Consider the following 27,156-nt stretch of genomic DNA (forward strand, 5'->3'; position numbering starts at 1 on the left):
GCCTTCCTAACCTGCAATCTTCTTCCTAACCTCTCCGCCCCCACCCCAGTCTGATCTATCACCCTCACCTTGACCTCTTTCAACCTATCACATTTCCAATGCCCCTCTCCCAAGTCCCTCCTCCCTACCTTTTATCTTAGCCTGCTGGACAAACTTTCCCCATTCCTGAAGAAGGGCTTATGCCCGAAACGTCGATTCTCCTGTTCCCTGGATGCTGCCTGACCTGCTGCGCTTTTCCAGCAACACATTTCCAGCTCCTTTGTGCTAAGTACAACCCTAACCAGTGGAAAGTTGGCCTTCTCATTTCTACTGGCTCAACTTTCAATGTGGCTGCTTTGTGTGTACTCCATGAAATGCAATCTTAACATCAAGGACAGTCAATCTTACCTCGCATCTGGAGTTTTGCTCGTGTCAATGTTTGGACCAAAGCTGTAATGAGATCAGGCGCTGAGTGGCCCTGGAAGAACACAAACTGAGTGTGAGTAAGCAGGTTATTCTTTGCAATGTTGTTTGATGACAGAGTTGATTACCCCTTCCACCATTTGTTGCTGATTAAGAGTAGACTGATTGGGCAGTACTTGGCTGGGTTTGACTTCACCTGATTTTGAGCACAGGACATAACTGGGCAACATTTCATATTGATGCATAGATGCCAGTGTTGTAACGGCACTGGAGCAGCTTGGATAGGGTGTGGTCAAGTTAGATGATGCTGGGCACCTCAGTAGGCAGCTGAGATGGATCATTCACTCCACATTGAAATTATCTGAACACAGTAAAGTATTTAATGTGTCAAATTCACTTGTTGTCTGAAATTTATTTCTCCTAGGTTGAATAGATTTTTCCACCATTTTCTTTTTACTTAAGCGCATTTAGATTAGATTAGATTGCTTACAGCGTGGAAACAGGCCCTTCGGCCCAACAAATCCACACCGACCCTCCGAAGAGCAACCCACCCAGACCCATTTCTCTACATTTACCCCTTCACCTAACACTACGGGCAATTTAGCATGGCCAATTCACCTAACCTGCACATTTTTGGACTGTGGGAGGAAGCCGGAGCACCCGGAGGAAACCCACGCAGACACAGGAAGAATGTGCAAACTCCACACACAGTTGCTTGAGGTGGGAATTGAACCCAGGTCTCTGGCGCTGTGAGGCAGCAGTGCTAACCACTGTGCCACCGTGCTGCCCATCATTGATCATTATGTTGGTGTTTGCAGAATTAACCACTGCCAGGTTGGAGTACAGTGCTTTTCTTCTTTCTACATTGCGTCTAAAAGTGCATTTCTTTAACAGTAGCAAAGAATTAACTATTAGTGAATCTTAAAGAACAGGCAATTCCTAACAAGATGTCGTTTATTGCATGATCGGAGTAGGTATAAGTTACATTGGCTCGTTGGCCGGAATAACAATCTGTCTGCATTACAATCACATCTGGACTCTTTTTTTTTTTATAACCAATATTATATAATAACATTGGATGGAACTTAATGCAGAATCCAAGATTATCATTTCCGAACCATTACCATACACCAACATATTCCTATAGCAAAGAATTGACAAAAATTGGATCACTTCGCTCTGTGCCAAAAATGCCTACAGTCCAGATGAAGGGTTATGCATGAAACGTTGACTCTTTTGCTCTTCAGATGCTGCCTGTCCTATTCTGCTTTCATCGACTCTGACTTCTCCAACATTTGCAGTCCTGACCATCTCCTGTGGTTCTGCTTTGTTTAACAGCTTTCTGACAAATGTTTCTATTTCTTGTGGGTGTCTTGTAATGCAATATTTTGCAGAATACCGAAGTACTGTTTTGAGAAAAGGTATACCTTTACTAATTATCTCATTTTTGCATTGACAGTATGTCATAGTTTGTGGATTGTGCAGTTAAACTAATCACTAACCACAATCCAGAGATGGTTCTGAGGTCTAGAATATGGGCAATGTGATGTGTCCCACGAAGAACTAAGAAACTTTAGTTTTAATTTTGGGTAGTCTTTTTAGACTTGTGAAGACTTTGGCATAGGATGGCTGTACACAGTGGTATCCTGTGAAAGGAATATAGATTCAGTGAATTAGGATACTTGTGGGGCACAGAACTCAAAGATCTTTTTAAAAAAAGTTAGCTGCATTTGAGATATTTTGTAGAAGTCAATCATTTAGTAAAAGCATTCACTAAAAATTGTCAAATTTAATACAGACTGGAAGGATGATTTACATCAATGACTGCAGGTGTGTAAACACAAATAGATAGTTGGTTTCTTGGAATATTGAAGGGCACGATGTGCAGTAATAGGATGAATTAGTAGGGGAAATATTGTGTGGTGAATCTCAGGCATTGGCTGAGGCAGCTAAGATCTTGACCAAAAGTTAAAGACATGAAAATAAACTTGACAAAGTACTTTTATACTCTTTTGCCCTTTGTTTTGTATAAATGTAGAATTTTCGCTTTTATATTAGAAGCATAATTTGGAATTATTTATTTCACTCAAATATGGTCAGTATTTTTGATCAGTTCCTCAGATTTGTGGATGTCAATGGGACACTGAACCAAATCTGAGAAACACGTGGATATGGTAGTGGAATATTGTTTAGTATTCCAAACAGATAAAATCCGGTGAACTAAAGTCTTCATCAAGCCCACTTTATGTTTTGACTGAGTGTACTTTCAAGGATGCAATTAGTTAAACAGTCAAACTAAAGGGACAGTGATGTCTGGGGTTTATTGAAGTTTATTGAGTGCGCCTGAGCCTTTGAAAGAGTGAGATTAGAGTTCTGGTCTCCACAGCAGTGTACATTTGAATCCCACCACCATCAGCTGATTTTCCTTCCTGATACTTCAACAGATCACTTTCAGTGGACAACTGGCAGCTGAAATATAAGATGGAGCAGTGTATAACATTTCATTTTCCAAATTTGTGGGCCAAGGGGAATAATCAAGGGAGTGGCACAAATTAAGTTGTCTTTTCAGAAAGACGGCATAGATATGATCATCCAAGTGATCTCCTCTTGTTCTGTACCCATTCTATGATTAAAGGACTTGTATTGTGGGGCAGCATGGTGGCTCAGTGTTTGGTATTGCTGCCTCACAGTGCTAGGGACCCATGTTCAATTCCAGCCTCTGGAGACTGTGTGGAGTTTGCACATTCTCACCATGTCTGCGTGGGTTTTTTCCCACAGTCCAAAGGTTAGCTGAATTGGCCATGCTAAATTGCCCATAGTGTTCGGTGTATTAGTCAGAGGGAAATGAGTCTGGGTGGGTTACTCTTCAGAGGGTCGTTGTGGACGTTGGGCCGAGGGGCCTGTTTTTACACTGTAAGGAATCTTATCTAATCTAATTTTCTGTTTCTGCCATCTGAGTTGGAAAATTCTGCCACGCAACACCTGCATTCATGAAGGTAGAAAGTTGGCTGACATACACTAAAATATGCAGAAATGCTGGTTTGTGTTGGTAAATATATTTTATCAAAAATAATCTAGGTCTCTTCTTCCTTACTATCATGAGGTGATACTGTAAAAATTATTCTATACTAAAATCCAGTTCAGCAAGTGGAATAAAAGCTTGCAAAGCCCACCTAAAATTTTCCTAATTGAAGCTCTGAAATATTTGTGTTGTGCAGTCTCTTGTCACCCTTGTATGTTTGTATGGTATTGGCTAGAGTAAATCAACACTGCTGCTGCTTGCTTGGATGAGGTGTTCTCTGTTTGCTATTCTGCTTCTATTAATGTTCTGAAATTTTTCTTCTGTAAAGCATGACCAAAAGCCACTCGGAATATGGTTTTCTTTCTCTTTTTTGCCTTTCTCGTTCTTTCTCTTTCTCTGACCACACTGTGACTGCAGTCGATACTGGGGTTGGAGTGCAGATGGGCTGTCAAAGCATCCCCCCACCCCTTCTCAGCCTCACTCCATCCCCACAGTTCCTACCCACAAGACCTTCCGGCGTTCTTACTCGCCCAGGTAACGAAGCCCCATCCACATCTATTCAAAATGCCTTGTCTCATCAGGCGACTCTTATTTTGGGCTTTAGCATGGTTTGTCATTATGTTTTGAGTGGCTATAACATTTGTTTGCTTTAATTCATTGCCAATTTTGTATTAATTTTCATCCTTCTTTCAACTGATAACATTGTACTTATTTATGAATGTGAACCATCACAATTTTGAATGTCTCATTACAGCTGAACGTTTTTAGTAGCAGTGGGATAATTGATCAGCAGTGAGCCATAAACTTAGCGTAATTGAATAATTATTGCCTATTCTGAATAATTGAATGCAATATTAAATGCTGACACAAACGCAATGGGCTGAATAGTCCCTTTCTGTGTTATATCATTCAATGACAGTGTTACTATGTTTTGAAGTATTTCAGTCATATTTTCTAAATGTATTATCTGCTTTAGATTTGGTAGGGATTATAAACCGATTACTCACTGGCTGTTTTATCTATAGCATGTTGGATTATGACACAGAAAACCTTAACTCCGATGAAATTTATAGTTCCCTTCGTGGGGTCACACAAGCCATCCAGAACTTCAGTTTCCGCAGTCAAGAAGATTTAAATGAACCAATTAAACGCGATGGAAAGAAAGACTGTGATACTGTAAGTATCCTCCTCCTAAAGCAACACAAATCCCTCTTTTGATTATCCAAGCAGTTGCCTTGATGAGGGAGCCAAGGACATCATAATGATTCTAGCCATATATTTTTGCCACAACACAGTAACACTTAGCTCAATATCATTTAACCTTGGGAATGCTGGAATTTCAGTATCCATAATCAACTCAATGTCCCCTTGACTTACTATGAAGTATTTTGGTGAAAAACAGATAATGGTCCCTTTTAATATAACTTTCCTTTCATTATTGCTTGTCTTGCCCTATTAACAAAGTGTGTCTTCCTGTTCTGTGAGACGATTAATATAACAGTTTTTGTCAAAGCTTTCATTAGCCAGGAGGAGCTAAGATCAATTCAATCAGAACAAACCTGAGACTTCCAATTTTGCAGCTTCCTAAAACACACACAATGTATTGGAGAGATCTGTATTATGGTACATAATTTCTGTTAAAGCATATTGGGACACATTGCATACACAATTTAGTAGCACTTCATATTTCCTTGGTGGAATGCTAGTGAATTTCCAACTGTCAGTGCTCTTGCACCTGCTGTCCTCAGCCCACCTAGAAATTGATGGGCAGCAGGTGCATATGTATGCCATCACCTTCAAATTCCTCTCCAACCCACACATCATCCTGACTTGAAATTATTTGGTTGCTTTGTTATCAGACCGCAGGTCACCACCCTGGAATTTCCATCGTAACAGCACTGAGTGTACCTTTACCTTGAGGACTATAGTTGTTCAAGAAAGCAGCTCATCCACATTCTCAAGGGATTTAGTCTTGCTTGCAATGTCCATATATAATGAACAAATACAAGTAAAATAAGGTTTTTTCAATTTTCTATCTCAATGGTGTCTTTGTTTCAATGGAAAATATCAAATTAAACTGAACTAAGTCAAATTGGGAAATGTCAGAAGGTTGTGTCAACTTGAAATGGGTACTTTTGTTTTTCCAAATTCAACTCTGTGAAGAGACAGTCATACAAAGGTCTGTGTTAACCTATTGGCACATCCCACTTTTGAGCACTTGGTCCACAGTCTTGAATGATATGACAGTCTAAATGTTCAGCCATGTATTTCTGAAAGATTGTGAGGTTTCCTGCCTCGACTACTCTCCCAGGCAGTGCAATCGAAGTTCCCAGTTCCTGCTGAGTAAAAATATTTTTCTCAAATTCTCTCTGCCCATGCTCCTCGTAATCTTATACACCTTTATCAAGAACCCCTCAGCCTTAGAGTGATAGGGACGTACAGCATGGAAACAGACCCTTTGGTACAACTCATCCATGCTGACCAGATATCCTAAATAGACATAGTCCCATTTGCGAGCATTTGACCCATAGCTTTCTAAACCCATCCAGATGTCTTTAAATGGTGTAATTGTAATGGCCTCCACCCACTTCCACTGGCAGCTCTCTCCATGCATGCACCTCTCTGTGTGAAAAAGTTGCCTCTTCGGCCCCTTTAAATCTTTCCCCTCTCACCTTAATCCAATGCTGTATAGTTCTGGACTCCCTCACCCTGGGGAAATAACTTTGTGTATTTGGGAGAAAGTGAGGACTACAGATGCTGGAGGTCAGAGTTGAGAGTGTGGTGCTGGGAAAGTACAGCCGATCAGGCAGCATCCGAGGAGCAGGAGAATCAACATTTCAAGCATAAGCCCTTCGTCAGGAATCTACTCTTGACCTTGTGTGTTTACCCCTCATGATTTTATAAACCTCTGTAAGGTCACCCTTCAGCCTCCAACACTCCAGGGAAAATAGCCTCAGCATATTCAGCCTCTCACTATAGCTCAAACTCTCCAACACTGGTAAAATCTTTTCTGAACCCTTTCAAGTCTTTCAACATCCTTCCTGTAGCAGAGAGAACAGAACTGCATGCAGTATTCCAAAAGTGGCTGAACCAACGTTCTATACAGCCGCAACATGCCCTCCCAACTCCTATGCTCAATGCTCTGACCAATAAAGGAAAGCATACCAAATACTGCCTTCACTATCCTATCCACCTACGACTCCATAGAACATAGAACAATACAGCACAGAACAGGCCCTTCGGCCCACGATGTTGTGCCGAACATTTGTCCTAGCTTAAGCACCTATCCATGTACCTATCCAATTGCCGTTTAAAGGCCACCAATGATTCTGACTCTGCCACTCCCACAGGCAACTCATTCCATGCCCCCACCACTCTCTGGGTAAAGGAACTATGAACTTTCAAGGAACTATGAACCTGCACTCCTAGGTCTCTTTATTCAGCAACCCTCCCCAGGACCTTACTATTAAGTGTAAAAGTCCTGCCCTGATTTGCTTTACCAAAATGCAGCACCTTATATTTATCTAAATTACACTCTGTCTGTCAGTCTTCGCCCATTGGACCATGTGATCAAGATCCCATTGTATTCTGAGGTAACCACCTTTGCTGTCCATGACACCTCCAATTTTGGTATCATCTGCACACTTAGTAACCGTACCTCCACATTCACATCCAAATCACTTATGTAAATGACAAAGAGTAGTGAACCCAGCACCCAACCTTGTGGCACACTGCTGGTCACAGGCCTCCAGTCCAAAAAGCAATCCTCCATAACTACTCTCTGTCTTCCACCTTTGAGCCACTTCTGTATCCAAATGTCTAGTTCTCCCTGTATTCCATGTGATCTAAATTTGCTAACCAATCTATCATGAGGAACCTTATCAAGCGCCTCACTGAAATCCATATGGATTGCATCCACCACTTTGCCCTCATCAATCCTCTTTGTTACTTCTTCAAAAAACTCAATGAATTTATTGAGACATGACTTCCTTTGCACATAGCCGTGATGACTATCCCTTATCAGCCTTTGCCTTTTCAAATATATTTAAATCCTGTCCTTCAGGATTCGTTCGATTAATTTGCACAATTTGTTGTTAGGCTCACCGGTCTATATTTCCCTAGCTTTTTCTTACCACCTTTCTTAAGTAGTGGCACCACATTAGCCAACCTCCTGTCTTTGGGCGCCTCACCTGTGGTTATCGATGATACAAATACAAAGAGCAAGGGGCTCAGCAATTGCTTCCCACAAAGTTCTATGATGCACCTGATTAGGTCCTAGGGATTTGCGTTTTAAGCCATCCAGCACCACCACCTCTGTAATATGGATATTTCAGGTTGTTGCTATTTATTTATTTCCCCATGTTCTATATCTTCCATATCCTTTTCCGCAATAAACACTGATACAAAATACTCATTTAGTATCTCCCCCATCTCCTGCGATTCCAAACTAGGAGATCATACTGATCTTTAAGGGGCCCTGTTCTCTCCCTAGTTACCCTTTAGTCCTTGATGTATTTGTAGAGTCCCTTTGGAATCCGCATAACTCTGTTTGCCAAAGCTACCTCGTGAACCTTTTTTGCTCTCCTGATTTATCTCTGAAGTAAACACCATCTGTCTTCATACACTTATTCTGTCTATACCAGACATGTGCTTCCTTCTTTTTCTTGACCAAAACCTCAATTTCACTTGGCATCCAGCATTCCCTATACCTACCAGCCTCATCTACACACCTGAGTACCACTTTAAAGTTCAATTAAATTTGTTAGGCGTGACCTCTTTCTGACAAAACTATACTGACTATCCCCAATCAACTCACGCCTCTCTCAACAATGATTAGTTTCCTCCTTTCCTCTTTTCTCCCATAGTTCCCCTGAATGGTCTCGCTGGTCTGTAATTCCCTGGTTTTCTCTATCACCCTTTTTAACAAGTGGAACCACAATAACTAACCTTCAGTCCTCTGGCACCTCCCCTGTGACTAGAGTGGAATTAATAATTTGATCACAGCCCCTGTAATTTCCACTTTTGCCTACCTCAACTGCCTGGGATGCAGGCTGATCCATCCAATTTTAAGCTCATCAAAACTTCCAACTGCTCTGCATTCTCGATGTCAATCTGTGCAAGAATCTCATAATCCCTTTTCCCCAATTCCCTGCATCCTTCTACTTCACAGTGAAGACAGATGTGAAGTACTTGTTTAACCAGCATCTGTTGGTTCCATACCCAAATTGCCACTTGGTTCCTAATAGGCTTTCCCTAGTTACTCTCGTCTCCTTAATGCTCCCTAATCTTACATACCGTTTTTTTTTACATGCTCCTTCTTTGGTCTTCTAATTGCTTTAAGTTCCCCATTGGACTTTCTCTACTCCACTAGGGCCTTTGTTAATTTGCTCTTTTTGTAAATGCTGAAAGCCTCTCTTTTCTTTCTTACCTGGTCCTGCATACTCACATACATCTTGGACTGTCTGAGCTTGGTGCTCATACGTTCCTGTAGATTTTCCCAGAAGTATCTGTTCCCAGCTTATTTTGGCCAGATCTTGCTTTATTTTAATATGATCTGCCTCCTCCAATTCACAACTGCTGTTTGCAGATCATCTTTTTCATTTTCAAATTTAACAAATCTTGCATTTAAAACATTTGGTGTTGTGGTCACTGTGTGAATGTCAACATATGATATCATCTTAACATTATTAATGCAACGTAAACATGGACAATTCATTGCATTATGTTCCTCTATTGCCCACTGAGTATTTGGGTCCTTTTTAATATATTCCCAGCAATGTCACTGATCCCTTTCTATCCTTAATCTCTCCCAATGAAGCCTCATTTGAAGACCCTCCAAAGAAGATATCCTTTCTTGTTGCAGTAACTGACTCCATAATTAATTTGTGTGAGCTAACCTGGTTATCATACTACTCTTTGAGAACTGTATTTTTTATATAATGTTAAATTATGTTTTGAATATTTAAAATGATTTGTATATCATTTTGTTAAAGGTATCAAGGGATGGAGGAATTGCATCGCCATCCTCTGACATCCGTGGAGGTGGTGAACCTGTAGAAGGAGGAAGAACTGCACTTGACAACAAAACATCTTTACTTAACACTCCACCACCCCGGTCTTTCTCTGGACCTCGCACTAGAGAATACAATCCATATAACTATTCAGATACAATCAATGTGTTTGACAAGACAGCACTCAAAGAAGCTATGTTTGATGATGATATGGAACAATTCCGTGATGGTAAGACGCTCCTATTAAAAAAAGGTCTATATACCAAATTCATTGTCCGTATCTGATGTGGCCTGCATGTGATTCCAGAACCATAACAATGTGGTTAAGTCTTAAATGCCCTCTGAAATGACCTTACAAGTTCAAAGACAGTTGGAGATAGAAAACAAATTTTGGTCTTGCCAGTAATGCCCATGTCCTGTGAAAAAAAAAGTTAGGAATTCTGTGCATGTATATTTCTTTATTAGAGATGTTCAATACATGAATAAATGTTGTAATATACTTAGTGCTATAGTGACTTTTTAATGAATGCAGTATGTGCTAATAAATGCTCACTAATTACTTGCAACAGTTCCTCGATCAGGTAATAATGCAATTAATTGTTTATTTAAGCCTCTTGCGTGCTTAATTTCTTTTATAGTCTTCAAACAATATGCCCAAAGCCAGACTAGAGGTTACAATATTGTTTTCCCACAGAATAGTGGGTACATTACTCATGGCTGAAGCTGTGTTGATCAAATCTTTAAAATATTTGATTACAGAATACTATTGGTGAAATTATGTACTGTTGGTTGATTAAATATGTGTAAAATGCAACAGTTCCTGAATTCTGACACCATGAAAATGTGCCAGGCAAGGTATCTTATCAATGAATGGGTTGGATGATATTTACTAGGGAACATGTTGTACATGATCTGTAGAACAAATAGGTTTGATGGATTCAGTGATTTGATTCATGATTTCTTTATGTTCTTATGTGCAAAAGTACATGAAGTCTACACTCAGGTGACAACTGACTGAATAAGCTACAGTGGGGATCAGTGAATGGTTTGGAAAATCAGTGAAGTGTGTAGATAAGAAACCTTGATGAATCACTTCCCTGGGATGAATGTCAAGATTGCATAGCGATGATTATAAGCAATTTTGGATTGAATGTTCTCAAACTGTGTAATTAAGAATCGTGCTAAAAACTGACAGCTTGTTTTGTAGACATGGAATGAAATTTTATTTTAAGGATGCTCTAAGTGTTCCTGGGTACAGTTGTGATTTGTAGTTAAAGCTGATTCTCAGGAACTGAAAATTACTAAAACAAATGCTGAATAGTCTTCATTGCAACTATCCCTTGATTCAAAAATAATATCCACTCAGGAATGAGAATTTCTGCAATATATCTTCATGCAACTTAACATGCCAATTGTCAACCTGCAGATTGTTTGGACATGTGCTGCAAAGCACCCAATGATTCAAAGTGCAGGATTTGCTTTGTTTTAATATCTTCAACAAATGGCAAAATTTCAAGGTTTCTTTTAACATAAAGGTAATAACTCCGCAAGATATGGTTCCCCAGGAGGAAAAGTGAGCAGGCTTTTTTTTTAGGGCACTTCTTCTAATGCTTTCCCTGTTTGTGATGTGGAAGATATCCTGCAGAGGACCAGTCAGTCACAGATGCTGCTGCCCAAAGGTGCAGGTACACCATCAATGGTATTCATTGACATTTGTGCGTCTGTCAGCTGTGTGCAGATTCTAGATCTAAGACTCTCAGGGTCACTGCCCTCAGCCTCCAGTTGTCCATTGACACTAAACTTAGCAAATGTTCAAAGCCTGACACTTTTTCAACATGAAGCTCTGTGGACAGTGTCACTGTCTAATTCTGCTGACAGGTTAGTCTTCTGATTTCATTGATATATTAAATCATGATGACTCAGACCACCTTGTTCCCACAGCCTTCTTCCACTATACAGCCAGTGATCAAAGTTCTCCTTTATCTATTCTATTAGCGAGGACTCTTTTGCACTACACTTTGTCTGGCATCCCAGCCAATCTTGCTGCCAAAGGTAGTCCAACTCAGAGAAAAATCGTGGTAGTGTCACACAAGGGTTTATATGTGCTCAACAACCAAATTTAGCATAAGTGAAATTTGTACATTTACAAAAAATACATTTATATGCAGATATTATCTATCTTATGAAATATTAAATATATAGACAGCTTTTTTTACATGGGAGTGTGAAATGCTTTTAAGCACATGAAATATGCTGATTATGAAGTGAAATTACGCTATCAAGAAATTGAATATTTTTCTTCAAGTATTTAAGAGACTGGGGAAGCAATGAGGAAATTGATTTGTCGACAGTAAATTAATTTTTTCTCAATATACAATAATCTGTGTGTTTATCGTCGATAATAGTATACTCCCCAATACTGACATTAGGCTAAACAAGTGGGGCGGCATGGTGGCACAGTGGTTAGCACTGCTGCCTCACAGCACCAGAGACCTGGGTTCAAATCCTGCCTCAGGCGACTGACTGTGTGGAGTTTGCACATTCTCCCCGTGTCTGCGTGGGTTTCCTCTGGGTGCTCCGGTTTCCTCCCACAGTCCAAAGATGTGCTGGTCAGGTGAATTGGCCATGCTAAATTGCCTGTAGTGTTAGGTGTAGGGGTATGGGTAAGTTGCGCTTCGGCGGGTCGGTGTGGACTTGTTGGGCCGAAGGGCCTGTTTCCACACTGTAGGTAATCTAATCTAAATCTAAAAAAGTCTGTACTTCCCAAGTATTCTTAAGAAATTAAATCTTTTCCTCTTTTATTATAAATTGTACTGGCGGTTCATATTCCAAGTTGAGCTATTTCAAATAATCAGCTATTTTGAAGAATTATTGGAGACCTACTGATATTAATCAGACATGATGGAAATGTTGATGTGATGGAGAAGCTTCATATTTAGCATATTTCATGTGCTTAAATGCATTTCACATTTCTGTGTAAATAAAATGCTGTCTATATATTCAATATTTCATAAGATAGATAATATCTGCACATAAATGTGTTTTTTGTAAATGTACAAATTTCACTTATGCTAAATTTGGTTGTTGAACTATTTTTAGGATCAAAATTGCAATCTGACTTTTAAGTAATACAAGAAGTCTTTCATACAGAGATATTTAGGCCAAATGACCACCACCTGTTGATAATAATTCGTGATTTATTTTACCATGGTTTACTTAACGCAACTGTCACCAGCCGCTCTATTTCATCAGGATTATCATTCTGCTTGGCTTGTAGTCATTATTGGACAAACACGAAAACTGAAACCATGTTGCAAGCTCTGTTCACTAGCCTCTGATTCCATTCCCCTCCCTGCTCACTGAACATTAGCCATACTGTTTCTAAGCTGTGTTCTTTCTGACTCTAAGCTGGAATATGGGGAATGAATAGGGGAGTGTGGTGCTTGGGTTGCTTTACCAAAGGCATGCTAGTTCAGATGGTCTCCTACGTCGTATCCATAATATCAGATTGCTTCATTTGTTAATTGCTTGCATATTTGTCAAATTTTAAATCTTTTTGGAAGGAGTGACGAGAGTTTGTATTTATAATTTTTACTTGGCTGTAATTCAGAGTGTTGGCACATCAAACTTGCTTATCTTTGATAGGTTTACAATATATTGCAAATTATGTTCATAACACATCTCAAGAAATATGTTGTAAAATAGTATGCAGTTATAACTCTCACAAGTAGCAAACCTTATGTTAGAAATCCTATCAGAAAACCTGTTCTCGATGTATAGCTGTATGTATCATGTCTTTAATGTCTGAATCGAGCAAGGTGTGTTTTAGTATTCATTCTCATAGGCTGCAGCCTTTTTGGCCAAATGTAATGGATATCATTAAAGATCTTATGAATATTTTTTTTTCTCTTTCTTTTGCTGTCAGTTCCCATTGATCATTCAGATTTGGTTGCTGACCTTCTGAAAGAACTATCCAATCACAATGAGCGAGTTGAAGAACGGAAGGCAGCGCTACTGGAACTTCTAAAAATAACCAGGGAGGATACTCTAGGGGTGTGGGATGAGCACTTCAAGACTATTCTACTTTTGCTTCTAGAAACCCTAGGTGACAAAGATGTAAGTAAATCTTCAGAGCTCAGAGGGTGAGAATTGTTTATTTACCCAAAGCACTAATGGTATTTTGCAACAGTAATAAGTGTTGTTTATATTGTTATAAAACAACTGCATTGCTTGCTCACTATTTCCAATTTAGCAGGATTAGACTCATTCAGGAACCTGCTGTATTTAATGTGGAATCTCTGAAGTTTTCAGTAAAACATTTCTTCGGTTCATTAAAATTTACAAAATTCTTGTCCCATCTCAGAACTAACCTTGTTCATCGTTGTCAGTTTAAAATAGAATTCAAAAAAAGAAAGTTGCAAAAAAGTGAAATATTGTAGATGCTAGAAATTAAAAGTAGACAATGTTGGAATTTCTCAAATCTGTGGAGAGAGAAAACATTGACGTTCTTAGTAATGACCTGTTATCAGCATTGGGAACAAATCTGTAATAACAGTGGGGGCAAGGTGGTAGACAACTAGAAGCTCAAGATCAATTTAGAGTCATAAAGCAAGGAATCACACCCTTCGGTCCAACTTGGCAATACTGACCAAGTTTCCCAAACTAAACTAGTCCTGCTTGCCTTCGTTTGGCCTATTTCCCTATTTCCTATTCATTTCCTATTCATATAGCTGTCCAAATGTCCTTTTAAGTGTTGTAACTGTATCTGTATCTATCACTTCCTTTGGCAGTCATTCTACATACAAACCACCTTCTGTGTGAAAACGTTACTCATCATGTCCATTCTAAATCTTTCTCATCTCACCTTAAACCAAGGCCCACTTGTTTTGAATTCCCTTACCCTAAAAAGAGAGCTTTGCTATTCACCTTATCTATATCCCTCATGATTTTATAAACGTCTATAAGGTCAGCGTTATGGACTGAATGGTGCTGTTTTGCAAAATGGCCACCCAGTCAGCATTTGTTCTCCCCAGTATAGACCTGACCACGTCATGAGCAGCAACTATAGTATATTACGTTGAAAATGCGAATAAATTGCTGCCTGATCTGGAGACTATGTTTTGGGCCTTGGACTGAAAGAAGAAAGGAGGACACCTTCACTTGCACACAAAGGGGAGAGGTTTGAGGAATAGACAAGGACATAATGGAGAGACTACAGGTTGCTAAAAGGGGAGGGACGAAGATGTGTTAATGGAATCTTCTGATGAATATCGGAGCTGGCGGGATGGAGGATGACAAGAGCAACTATATTGCGGTTTTGAGAAGAGTAAGAGATGAAAACCGAAGAAAGGACATGATAAAGGGACCTGTTAATTGAATTTGGTAGTGGGTGAAATCCTGTTCAAAGGAAAATGAAAACCTACAGAAGCAGACTATGAACCTTTGAAATATGTTGACATTCTCAATGTGAACAGCTCTGCATTCAATCAAAAAAAATTGCATTACAGTGCAATCCTATTAATTGCAAGTCATTGAAAGAAAACCAAAGTGTAGCAAAAAGGGCAGGAAAGGTGCTGTTGACCTTTGATACTTTTTATAAACTCTAATTTAATATGATTGTTAATTTGTTAATATGTCTATGTGAGCAGTTGCATCTGGCATTAATGGAAACTTAATGTCAGGGTGTCACATAAAATAATTAATTGGACTTTATCATATTCTAAGTCCTTTACTGGGACAGCATGCCAATTGTTCATGGCGTAGTAAGCTGTCTTACTACGCCATGTAAACTACTACAACTAGTAAACAGTTAACAAATTCACAATTGCTCAATAAGAGAAAATTTCCTAGCATTAAGTATTACTTTCAAACCACCACAAGTGCAACTTCAGAAGGTTATACTTTCTCACCATGACATTTTTTTTCATGCTGATTTTGATGAAGTAGTCTGTGATGTGAACTGAAACTCTGGAAAGGATTTGTTTAGATGCAGTAAGAGTACAATTTATAAGTGTATTTACAAAATATGTTTTAATCCTGTCTTAAGCATTCCATTAGAGCATTAGCCTTAAGAGTTCTACGGGAAATTCTACGTAATCAACCAGCAAGGTTTAAAAACTACGCAGAACTAACAATTATGAAAACACTAGAAGCACATAAAGATTCCCATAAAGAGGTGAGTTAGGTTTCATATCTTTGTAACTGAATCTTTTTATATACTGTATGAAAAGGCACTTACCAATTTTTTCAATAAATTTATTTTTGAAATTGATATTAAACATTTTTCTGTGAAGTGTACCTCTGTATCTGTCAGGTGTCTTTTTGGAGAAAATGGTGACTATTTGCATTGAATAAGAGATACAGAAAATGCAATTTCCGTCTTACAAATGCTCAGGCAAAAAGTACTGAAGGAAATGTCATAGCCTGAATAAAGGCTAAGAACATCCATGCTTCCCACCTTCTGTATATCGATTTCACAATGCACGGCGGCAACTCTTCAATGTCTCATTGATTGCATTTCCTGAAACTACACCCTCCACTGCTGAGAAAGACAGAGGTAGTAGGTGCATTGGTCATCATTATCTTCAGGATGTATGCCATACGACTTGAGAATATGTTACTGTTTCTTCGTTGACACTAACTCAAGATCATGGAATTTCTCCATAGTAGTACTATGGCCTTCACATTAGTAGATAGCGATTTACATTTTATTTAATATATTGTGTAGTTATGGGTCCTATATTTACAAAGACATTTAAATCGTAGAGAACGTAGAACAGAGAATTGACAGGATTGGTGAACTGTAGGTATCAGGAGAAATTTAAGCTACTGAGTCGACTTTAGAGTGAATATTTTTTTCTTAAAATTATCCCTTAGTTTGCTCTTGCTTCTCCAATTATAATTCAGACCCAAAATGTCTTAGGTTGTTTAGTGAAGCCAACATTTGTTACACAGACAAGAAAAATAAAACGGAAATAATGGATTAGGAAAAGTATTTTATTGTCATGATTAGTGTGACAGGGGCTAATATTTTTAATTTCTGCTAGGTCATACTTTAGCTAGGCTAATTAATTTGTTAGTAACATCGAAACATGGGAACAGGAAATGGTCACACCAATCTGAAGTATAAAATTATAATCCTTGATTCACCTAAAAGGGTGAAATGCGATGCTTAAATGCATTTTAAACTTAATTTCAGTGTTGCAAAATGGTTGATAAAAAAGAGATATAGATCACACAGAAAGCTTTGTTGTGGACCTTCTTGTACATATTACTTTACATAATTGACTTAAATTTTATTCAAATGTTTTATGCTCAGGTAAACCCAGTCCATATGCAAAATCATCTTGACTCTTGTCATTTTTGTGGCCTTACTTGTCCCATTATATCAATCACGGTAAGGTAATCTCTGATCATGTTGTATCATTTTCCTCCCACACTCCTACTCCTGAACTTGCTTTATGTTCTTAAGAAATCAGAGCAGGAGTAGAACATTCTGTACCTCAAGCCTGCTCTGCCATTTAACAGGTTCATGACTGATCTGACATTTCTCGTATCCACTTTCCTGCCCTTTCTCCATAACCCTTGATTTCCGGACTGATCAAGAATTTTTTCTGTCTCAGCCTTCAGTACACACAAACACTCTGCCTCCACTGCTCTCTGTGACAAGAATTTCCAGAGATTCTTGACCCTCTGAGAGAATAAATTCCTCATCTCAATCTTAAATTGACACCCTTTTATTTTGATGCTGTGCCCTCTGGTTCTAGATTCTCCCATGAGGGGGCACTTCTCTCAACATTTACCCTGTCAGGCCCATTAAGAATTCTATTTGTTTGAATGTTTCTTCTGTATACGACAATTTTAAAAATGTCTTTATTTTGGGTGAGTGGAGCATTGGAGAAAAATGAAAGACATCAGTTGTGCAGGGAGGTACAATTCCCCAAATATTTACAAGTCTGGGCCATGTGGGTTCAAGGGTCGCTCTATCCACTGGTTCTCAAAGTGGATCCCTACTTGGCGCACCACTGCAGCAATCTGCGAAGGAGCCTGTAATTTGTTCCATTCAGCTAATCACACCTAAGGTTCCTGGATGCCACACTTGAAAAGCAAACCTGGTTTTCAGTCACCACTATTTTTCAGAGGGCCAGATTTGAGACATTGTACCTGTATTGCATCCACAATAACTACGTAACTTGCATTTAGTTTGGACTTCAAACCTTTGTGTGTTTTTTAAAGTATGAGGCCATGATTAGATCAATTACTGGAGCATACTAGTTTTAGATTATTTTCATTTTTTGTGCGAAGGTGAACTTGCTAAACCAGATGGTGGGTCAACCAAAACTCTTACTTTTTCTCCCATGCCTTGTGTATCTGTTGTCTTTTCAAACATAAAGTATATTGAGATGAATGATTATATAGAAGTTCAAATCAAATCTTAAAGTATTCTGAGCTTATAGTTTACTTTTTGCCAGTAACATAAAGGTGAAAATACAGCATTTTATTGACTTCAGTGAACACGTTTTCATTTTGTAGTCACATTTATTAGCATTGTTGCATAACAGATGCAATGTTGTCTGAAGGTCATGAGCAAGCTGCTGGGTTTTTTGTTTGACGCCCCCCCCGCACCAAAGATCTTGGAGATTTATCTTTCTTTCGTTATGTGTTTAAAGACCTCCAGTATCTCCTTTTCTGCAATATGAAATTGACCACCACCACCCCCCCCCCTCACACACACACATTCTTTCCAACATGCAGCGGTTGTGTTTATTATCTGCAATTAATGTCTAAGTAACTTTTTATTTTCTGAAAAGCACTTCAACTTGCAGTTTCTCTCAATTAAATGATCTCTGTTCATGCACTTTTATAGTGCATATATATTTATCTGTTTAATGTTTGAACATATTTCTGCATGATAATTTGTTTCAGGTTTGAGCTGGTATAGATTTGGTTGGTCATAGCTGTCTGCCATTATTATGACATTGTTAAATGACCAAAATCTTCCCTAAGCTGCTGTATGCAGAATTTGTGGCACACTGTTGTGATTATTTGGCTTTTGTTCAAAGAATTTCCTAACAAATTTTCAAGTAAGTGTTATACACTGGTCTAGAACTTACTAGAGAATTACTATTGATTATCCTGTGATTATAATCAGACATGAAACATGGACTTCAAAGTTTATTATGGCCCCTCTTCTACTAAAGTCTCACCTTAGCTTGCCAGTGGATGGAAGAAATTTACTACAATAATGGTTTAGTTTTCATGGAAACTCACTCACAGTGAATGGATTGCCATTTATCACGAGTGGCAAATTACTGATTCAATATTTCTACTTCTGCAAGGAGCCCAGGAGATGTGGGCTTCATTGTCTAGACCAGCATTTTTTGCCTATTCCTAGTTCCCCTTGAATAGGTGGTGGTGAGTTGCTGCCTTGAACCACTGCAGATCATTTTGAGACCCAGTGTGTGTTAAGTATGAAGATCCAGGATTTTGACCCAACCATACTGAAAAAATAGCAATTATATTTCCAAGTCAAGGTGATGAATGGCTTGGAGTGGAATTTGCAATTTGTGTGTATCTGCTGCCCTTGTCATTCCAGATGGTACTGGTCATTTGTTTGGAAAGTGTTGTCAAAGAATTTTAGATTGTATATACTACTGCTACTGTGTGTGAGGGAATGTGTAATTGAGTATATGGTGCCAGTCATGCAGACAGCTTTGTTGTGGATGGTGTCAAAACTCCTGAACGTTATCAGAGTTGCAGTCATCCAAGCAAGTGTCAAGTAATGAATCACAACCCTGATTTGTGCCTTGTAGATAATGGACAAACTTTAGGGAGTCATGAGGTGAGTTATTTACTGAGGTATTCCTAGTCTCCAGCCATTTTTTGTATTCAGTCTTTATATAGCTCATGCAGTTTAGCTTGTGATCATTTGTAACCCCAGGATGTTGGTAGTGGAGTGTTCAGCAATGGTAATGCCATTGAATTTCAAGATATGATGGTTAGATTTTCTCTTGTGCGGGATGGTCATTATCTGGCATTTATGTTGTCCAGAGGATACTTACCACGCATTAGTTTAAACCTGGATATTGCCCAAGTCTTGTTCCATTTGGACATGAACTGTTTCAGTTTCAGAGTCATGTGAATGGTGCTGAACATTGTTCAATCATTAATGCACATCTCCACTTCTGAACTTATTATGGAGGGAAGGTACTTGATAAAGTGGCTGAAGATGGTTAGGCTTCAGATATTATTCTGAGGAGCTCCTACAGTGGTATTCAGGGGCTGAGAGCACTGATCCTCAATAGTTGCAGCCATCTTTCATTGTGCTTGGTATAACACCAAGAGAGGAGTTTCTATCCTAATTCCCAGTGACTGCTTTTCACTGGAGCCCCTCGATGCTGCACTCAATTATGTGCCATTTTGATGTCAAGGGTAGTCCCACTCACCTCACCCTTTGCAATTCATCTTTTCTGCCTGTTTGATCCAAGGCTGAAATGAGTTTGAGGGCTGCAATTACTTTGGGAGCTGAGTGTTTGGGTTCTGCCAGGGCCAATGTCTGAATGGCTTATTCCTAAACAAATGCTGCTTTAGAGCACTGTTGATGACCCTTTCCACCAAATTACTCATGATTGAGAAAGAACTGATGGGTCGATAATTAGTCAGGTTTGACTTGTGGTGCTTTTTGTTTACAGGATATAGCTGGGTAGTTTTCCCCCATTGTCAGGTAGGTGACAATGTTGTTACTGTACTAGAACAGCTTGGCTAGGTGTGTAATAAGTTCTTGAGAACAGCTGTTCAGTGCTGTAGCCAGAATATTGTTAGGGCCCAGAGACTTTTTAGTATCCAGTATGCTGAAGCTGCATATGGTAATCATTAGGAGGCTTCCTTGCCTTTGTTTGAAATGCCATGGGCTCTGGAGTCACTGTTGAAGACGTCCATGACAATACTCTCATGAGGAAGTATCATATGTCACCACCTCTCTGGGTCTGTCCTGCTGTTAGGATGGAATCTTGCCAGAGATCTAGGACATTATAATGTATGATTCCACGAGTCTGTCAAGTTGCTGAATTAGTCTGAGACTGCTCTCCCAAAAACTGCACTAGCCTAACAGTGTCAGTAAGGAGGACTTTACAGGATTGACCAGGTTGAGTCTGCCATTGTTGTTTCAAGTACTTAGGTTGATGTCATGTAGGGCATGTGGTTTCATTCCCTTTTGGAGACTTTCAGTGGTTGGATTGAATGGCTTGCTAGGATTTTTAAGAGTTGACCATGTTGCTATGGGTCTGGAGTCATATGTAGGCCACACCATTTCAGCACTTCTTTCCCAGAAGGACAGTAATGAATTAGCTGAGATTCTGTAACAATTGATTTTGTGTTAACGGTCATAATTAGACTTTTATTTCCAGGTTTTTTAGAATTGAAATTCTACCATCTGCCTTGGAGCTATTGCTTCATAGCATTTCCTGGGTCTTGGCATTAATAGTTTGGTGAAGATGGCAGGAGAGTGGGGAATAGTTAATAAAGTGTACAGTGTTTTCACCTTTATTAATAGGGGTATAGAGTAAAAGAGTAGGGAGATGATGTTGAATTTGTGTAAGACACCTATTAGACTTCAACTGGAGTATTGTGCACAGTTATATGCACCAAATTATAGGAAAGGTATGAACCCTTTAATGACTGTGCAGATGTAGTTTACAAGAATAGGTCCAGGAATGAGAAGTTTCAGTTATGAAGATAGATTGAACAAGTTGGGACTGTTGCTTTTGGAGAGAAGGCGGCTGAGAAGAGATTTGATGGAGGCTTTCAAAATCATGAACAGACTGAATAGGATAGATCGGGAGAAGCTGTTCCAACTTATGAAAGAGAGAAGAACAAGAGAGCATAGATTTAAAATGATGTGGAGATGAAGCAAGGGTGATGTGAGAAAGGGTGTGTAGTTAGGGTATGGAGAATATACTGTCTGAAAATGTGGAGGCAGGTTCAAATGAGGCATTGAAGAGGGCCTTAGATTGTTATTTAGATAGAAATGCTCTGCAACAAAATGGGGAGAAGGTACGAGATTGGCATTTGGAAATAGAACCAGTGCATGCATGATGGATTGAATGGCCTCCTTTTCGCTCCATAACAATTCTCTGATTCTGAGACACTATCACAAACCATCCCTTTACCTTAGAGTAAGACACAGATGGAAGATGACTGTGGTAAAACTATAGTTATGCAGGAAGTGTGGCCAAGTATTAAACAGATTAATCCATACCTCTGTCCAGATCACCATGGGTGTATCTGCACCATGTGGAGTGCAGCAGTTTAAAAAAGCAACTCACCATCACCACCTCGAGGGCAGTGGATAAGAAGTACTAAACTGGCAGAGTTACTGATGGCTTATGAATGAATAAATAACATTGTGAGTTCTGAAGCAGGTGGCAGTTGTATGCAGTGCCATGTGGACTGATCTAATCAGGACATATCTGGGGATCGTGATAATGCTCTCTAGGACTTTGTGGAATGATTCCATGTGTCTGTTGGGTTGTCTGAGACAGTTCTCCCAGCTTGGGCACTGACCCTAAGATGTTAGTAAGAAGGACTTTCTAGGATTGACAGGGTTGAGTTTACCAAGTCAATATCAGGTAAACTATGCAGTTAACATTACCTTTTGGAGACTTTTTAGCAGTTAAACTGAATGGATTGTTAGGCCATTAAAGAGTCAACAAATTGCCTTGGATTTGGAGTTAAATGTCGGCCAGATCAGGTAAGGATGGCAGATTTCTTTCCCCAAAAGACATTTGTGAATCAGCTGAATTTGTATGACAATCAACGTTGGCTTAATGGTCATAATTAGAATTTTATTTCCAGATTTTTCAAAAAAATTTTCAAATTGTGCCATCTGCCTTGGTTGGTCTGGGCACTGAACTGGAGCTGTATAATCATGGGAAGCACTCTGACAAATGCCTTTCACCTCAGTTTAGGAATTAGCATCCCTGAATAGTACTGGGCAGTAAAATGCAGCATAAATTGTATATATGTTTTTATTTTGCAAATTTCTCTGCAATTTACATCAGTAAACTTATATATTTCCATTTTGAAGGTGGTAAGAGCTGCTGAAGAAGCTGCTTCCACATTGGCGAGCTCCATTCATCCTGAACAATGTATTAAAGTGCTCTGCCCCATCATCCAGACTGCTGACTACCCCATCAATCTAGCTGCCATTAAGATGCAAACAAAAGTGACAGAGCGGATCTCCAAGGAGTCTCTGCATCAGCTTCTTCCAGATATCATCCCAGGATTGCTTCAGGTACTTGCAGCTCAAATACTTATGTAAAATAGTATACCTTGGTAATTAAATTCACTGTTCAGTGAACTAACTGATAACATTGCCAAAGGTAAATGAAGCTGATCTCTTTGGGCATTTGTTTCACAAATAGACCTTATGCCTACAGGAAGCAAAATCGAAAGCAGAATGGGAACAGCAAAGGATGGAATTAGAAATTAACCTGAATTATAACAGCAGGTTGTCTCAATTAGATCTTTGGACAGCTATCTTTGGGGCAGGAGTAGGTCAACTAATAAATCAAAGCTGAAGGATATTTTCGAGGTTCACAATAAAACTGAAATGTTCAATAAGAGATTACTAACTCTCATCAAATAAGACAGAATCCACAACATTTTCTGTTTTTGTTTTACTAAGTGACCAAGTTTTTCTTTTTTAAAAAGTTTATTATATTTGTACTGTTATAAATTCACCATGGATTAAAAGTGATATGCATAAGTTCAAAGTATTGATTATGAAGTGACCTTATTGAAAAATGTATGACCCCCAAATCTGAATGCAATCCCATGGGTCTTACCTTGTGTTAATTTCCTGTCAGCTATTGGTGTCTTTCTGAATGTCTTTGTTGTGTTCATTCTAGGGGTGTTTCTTTCTTCCTGAACTTCTTGGGCACATCCTCTAACTTGGTGTCATTTTTATTGTTTTACCCATAAACCTAGAGTAGCTTGAACCATTCAAGTTCATGAGGCACATATCAGATACAAGAAACATGATGAAATTGATACTTTTAAAAGATCAAATATGCAGGAATTGTAGCCCAGACTGCATCAAACTTATAGGAAAGCTAATACTTTGTGTTGTATATTCAAAGTGTTTTTGTTCTAGTTTCTTTTGTTGGTAACATTGTTGTCCTGGATTCAAGACCCCCTTGAAGACTGAGCACAAAAGTCAGAACTGTGTAGAATAGTACTGAGGGAATGCTACGCTCTCAGGCGTGCTATTTTTCAGAAGAAGCATTAACTAGAGATCTTAGTCTACCACTTCAGGTGAACTTAAAAGATTGCACGATATTTCAAAGTATAGCAGGGGGTGTTTGTAATTTATCTTTAAGGCTGTGAGCTGAGACTGATAACAGCAATAGCTCAACTGGGAGTTCTGTTTTGAGAACTTCAGTAAGTTATTCACTTTGCTTTTCTGAACATATTTAAAAGAAATATTTTTTTCTTAACTTGTTTCCTTTTGCCAAGAGATGTAACATGTTTGAAGCATCTTGTTATTGATACTTTAATGGTCTTTCCAGGTTACACCTTTTATATGGTTGTCGAATCATCAGTTTTTCTTCCAAAGCTGGACTTTTTAAAGATTCTGTCTTCCATTCTTGCCATTATTGTTAAAAACCTTGTTGGTTATGAACATTGTTCACATTGGGTGAATGGATGTGAGTGTATAAACGGCTGTAGTAATATGGTTGGGGGACATGAGTTTTCATAGAAGGTTTAAGAAGTCATGGATTGTGTTGACTGATGGTCGGGAGCTGCAGCATCTTCTAGATTATCTGAAACAACTGGGCTGAAATCCAAGGTAGCTGGGGTACACTTTCTAACTAGCCCAACTCAGCACTTGCCTGCCTATTTGATGGTTTGCTTATAAGGTCAGTATGTCTGACTCATCCCTGTATACGCATTCCACTTCAACCCTCACTCAGCAAAAAAGAGTATATTTTGGCAACTTCTCTTCAAGGCTGGAGTCATACCTAGCATAATGGACAATGGTTGTAGTATTGCAAGACAATCAATTCAGTCAAGAACATCTTTCGGAATGGCAGGCAGTGACCAGTGGGGTACCATAAGGTTCAGTGCTGGGACTGCAGCTGTTTACAGTATACATTAATGATATAGATGAAGGTATTAAAAGTAATATTAGCAAATTTGATGATGACACAAAGCTGGGTGGCAGGGTGAAATGTGAGGAGAATGTTATGAGAATACATGGTGACTTAGACGGGCTAGATGCATGGCAGATGCAGTTTAATGTGGATAAATGTGTGGTTTTCCACTTTGGTGGCAAGAACAGGAAGGCTGGTAAATATCTAAATGGAGTCAATTTAGGTAAAGGGGAAGTACAATGAGATCTAGGTGTTCTTGTACATCAGTCAATGAAAGCTAGCAGCATGCAGGTACAGCAGGCAGTGAAGAAAACTAATGGCAAGCTGGTCTTCACAACAAGAGGAATTGAGTATAGGAACAAAGAGATCCTTCTGCAGCTGTACAGGGCCCTGGTGAGACTGCACTTTGGGTATTGTGTGCAGTTTTGGCCTCCAAATTTGAGGAACGGCATTCTGGCTATTGAGGGAGTTCAGCGTGCACGAGGTCAATTCCCAGAATGGCGGGACTATCATATGTTGAAGATTGGAGCGACTGGGCTTGTATACACTTGAGCTTAGAAGGATGAGAGGGGATCTGATTGAGACGTATAAGATTAATAAAGGATTGGACACTCTGGAGGCAGGAAGCATGTTTCTGCTGATAGGTGAGTCCAGAATCGGAGGACACGGTTTAAAAATAAGGGGGAAGGCCACTTAGAACAGAGTTGAGGAGAAACTTCTTCACCCAGAGAATGGTGGATATATGGAATGCTGTGCCCCAGAAGACAGTGGTGGCCAAGTCGCTGGATACTTTCAAGAAAGAGGTGGATAGAGTCTTGAAAGATAGTGGAATCAAGGGTTATGGGGATATGGCAGGAACAGGATATTGTTTGTGGATGATCAGCAATGATCATAATGAATGGTGGTGCTGTCTTGAAGGGCCGGATGGCCTACTCCTGCACCTATTATCTTTGTCTATTTTCTATCTCTGTAGGAGTTTTCTACAGAAATATCCTCAGCACAACCTTCTGCACCAGCTTCAACAATGACCTCCCCTCTAGCATAATGTCAGAGGTTGATATGTTTACTGACGATTACACAATGTTCAGAACCATTCATGGTTCCTCAAATACTGAAGCCAAATGCAGCAAGACCTGGACAATATCCAAATAAGAGCTGACAAATAACATTCATGCCACACGATGCCAAGCAATGACCATCTCCCACAAGAGAGAATGTTAACCTTTGTCTTTGATACTTAGGCATAACCATCCCTGAACGCCTGACTATCAATGTCTTGGAAGTTACCTTTGACCAGAACTGAATTGAACTGGACACATAACTTTTGTAGCTACAAGAGCAGGTCAGAGGCTATGAAGCCTGCAACAAGTAACTCACTTCCTGTCTTCCTAAAGCCTGTAATGGAATACTCCCCACTTGCATGCAGCTCCAACAACATTTGAAGTTTGACACCATCATGGCAAAGCAGCCTTGTTGAATGGCACCACATCTACAAATATATACTCTCTCCACAATTGAAGCTCAGTGTGTACCATAGGTCGCGCACCTTGATTCACGTGTTGGGAATTTGCGTCATCTAGTTTGTCAGTAAAGGCGAGAGAATATTAAAAAGCGACATATAAATAAGGTAAGCTGGTTGCTACTCAATGACAAGGTGCTGAAGTCACCATTTAAAGCTTAAGGAGAACATTGGAAAAAGATTTTTCAACATAGAGAATCTGATGTCATTATTCTCAGCATTCTCCATGTTGCTCACCTCCCATCAGAAAAGGGTAAATTCTGCCCATGGAATTTAAAAACAAGGAAATCATGAAATAAATGGGATTACTGATGACCTCAGCTGAATGTTATGAATGAAACTGGTCAGTTCACTTCAGGTGAATTATGAGCCCAGCTAATACCATTACCGGCAAGTCCGATCCCAGACTGAAATCTTCCTTGATGGATCACATTTTGATATTTTTTTATTTTAATGAAGTGCTCTTTCATTCCTTAAATAAAGAATGCTGCCGGTTTGGTTTTAACAATAAACCAGAAGTTTATTGTATAAAAAGTTAAGATAAAATAGAATAGCCCAATTATTTACTTATGACATAAGCTGAAAGATTTCGAAATTGCAAAATATAATCATATTATTTTCTCATCAGTCCTTTCCTGTACTCTCACCAAGGGGAAATGCCCTTCTCTATCACATAATAGGTTTAACAGATGCATTAATTCCCAGTTCTGAAGATCTGCCAGCTTCTTTCCTGAGCCTTCAACAGAATGTAGACTTTCTCAGCTTTAAATGATCCCTTCGGTATTTAAACAAACTTTTTTTTTATAAGGAGCAACAGTTTTACATATCGGCCCTAGCAAATATTTATGCAAAACTGCCAGTCTTGAACCCAAAAGCATTTTTCAAGCTATGGATGTTTCCAGTTATCAAGTGGAGAAAAAACATCAGTGATCTGATAAATTGAAAGCCAATATTATATTTGCTGGTTAAAACTAACTCATACACTTGTTTAATTAATCTCTCTTTCCCCCCTCCCCCCCCTTTGCCCTTGCTCTTCTCTCCCCCCCCGCC

At 39.2% G+C, this 27,156-nt stretch overlaps 1 protein-coding gene across 1 annotated transcript in view; it reads left to right on the forward strand.

The window, feature by feature from the left end:
* Positions 1-27,156, forward strand: part of clasp1a (cytoplasmic linker associated protein 1a) — a gene marked incomplete at its 5' end in the record, with an annotated part of 162,130 nt that overhangs the window by 127,633 nt on the left and 7,341 nt on the right. The window contains 6 exons of the mRNA XM_043694200.1: positions 3,842-3,958; positions 4,450-4,600; positions 9,418-9,664; positions 13,361-13,551; positions 15,482-15,610; positions 22,520-22,726. Coding sequence (XP_043550135.1) covers positions 3,842-3,958; positions 4,450-4,600; positions 9,418-9,664; positions 13,361-13,551; positions 15,482-15,610; positions 22,520-22,726 — 1,042 coding nt within the window. The remainder of the gene's footprint in view (positions 1-3,841; positions 3,959-4,449; positions 4,601-9,417; positions 9,665-13,360; positions 13,552-15,481; positions 15,611-22,519; positions 22,727-27,156) is intronic.

This window comes from Chiloscyllium plagiosum, chromosome 7 (assembly GCF_004010195.1).
Source record: "Chiloscyllium plagiosum isolate BGI_BamShark_2017 chromosome 7, ASM401019v2, whole genome shotgun sequence".
NCBI classification, from domain to species: Eukaryota; Metazoa; Chordata; class Chondrichthyes; order Orectolobiformes; family Hemiscylliidae; genus Chiloscyllium; species Chiloscyllium plagiosum.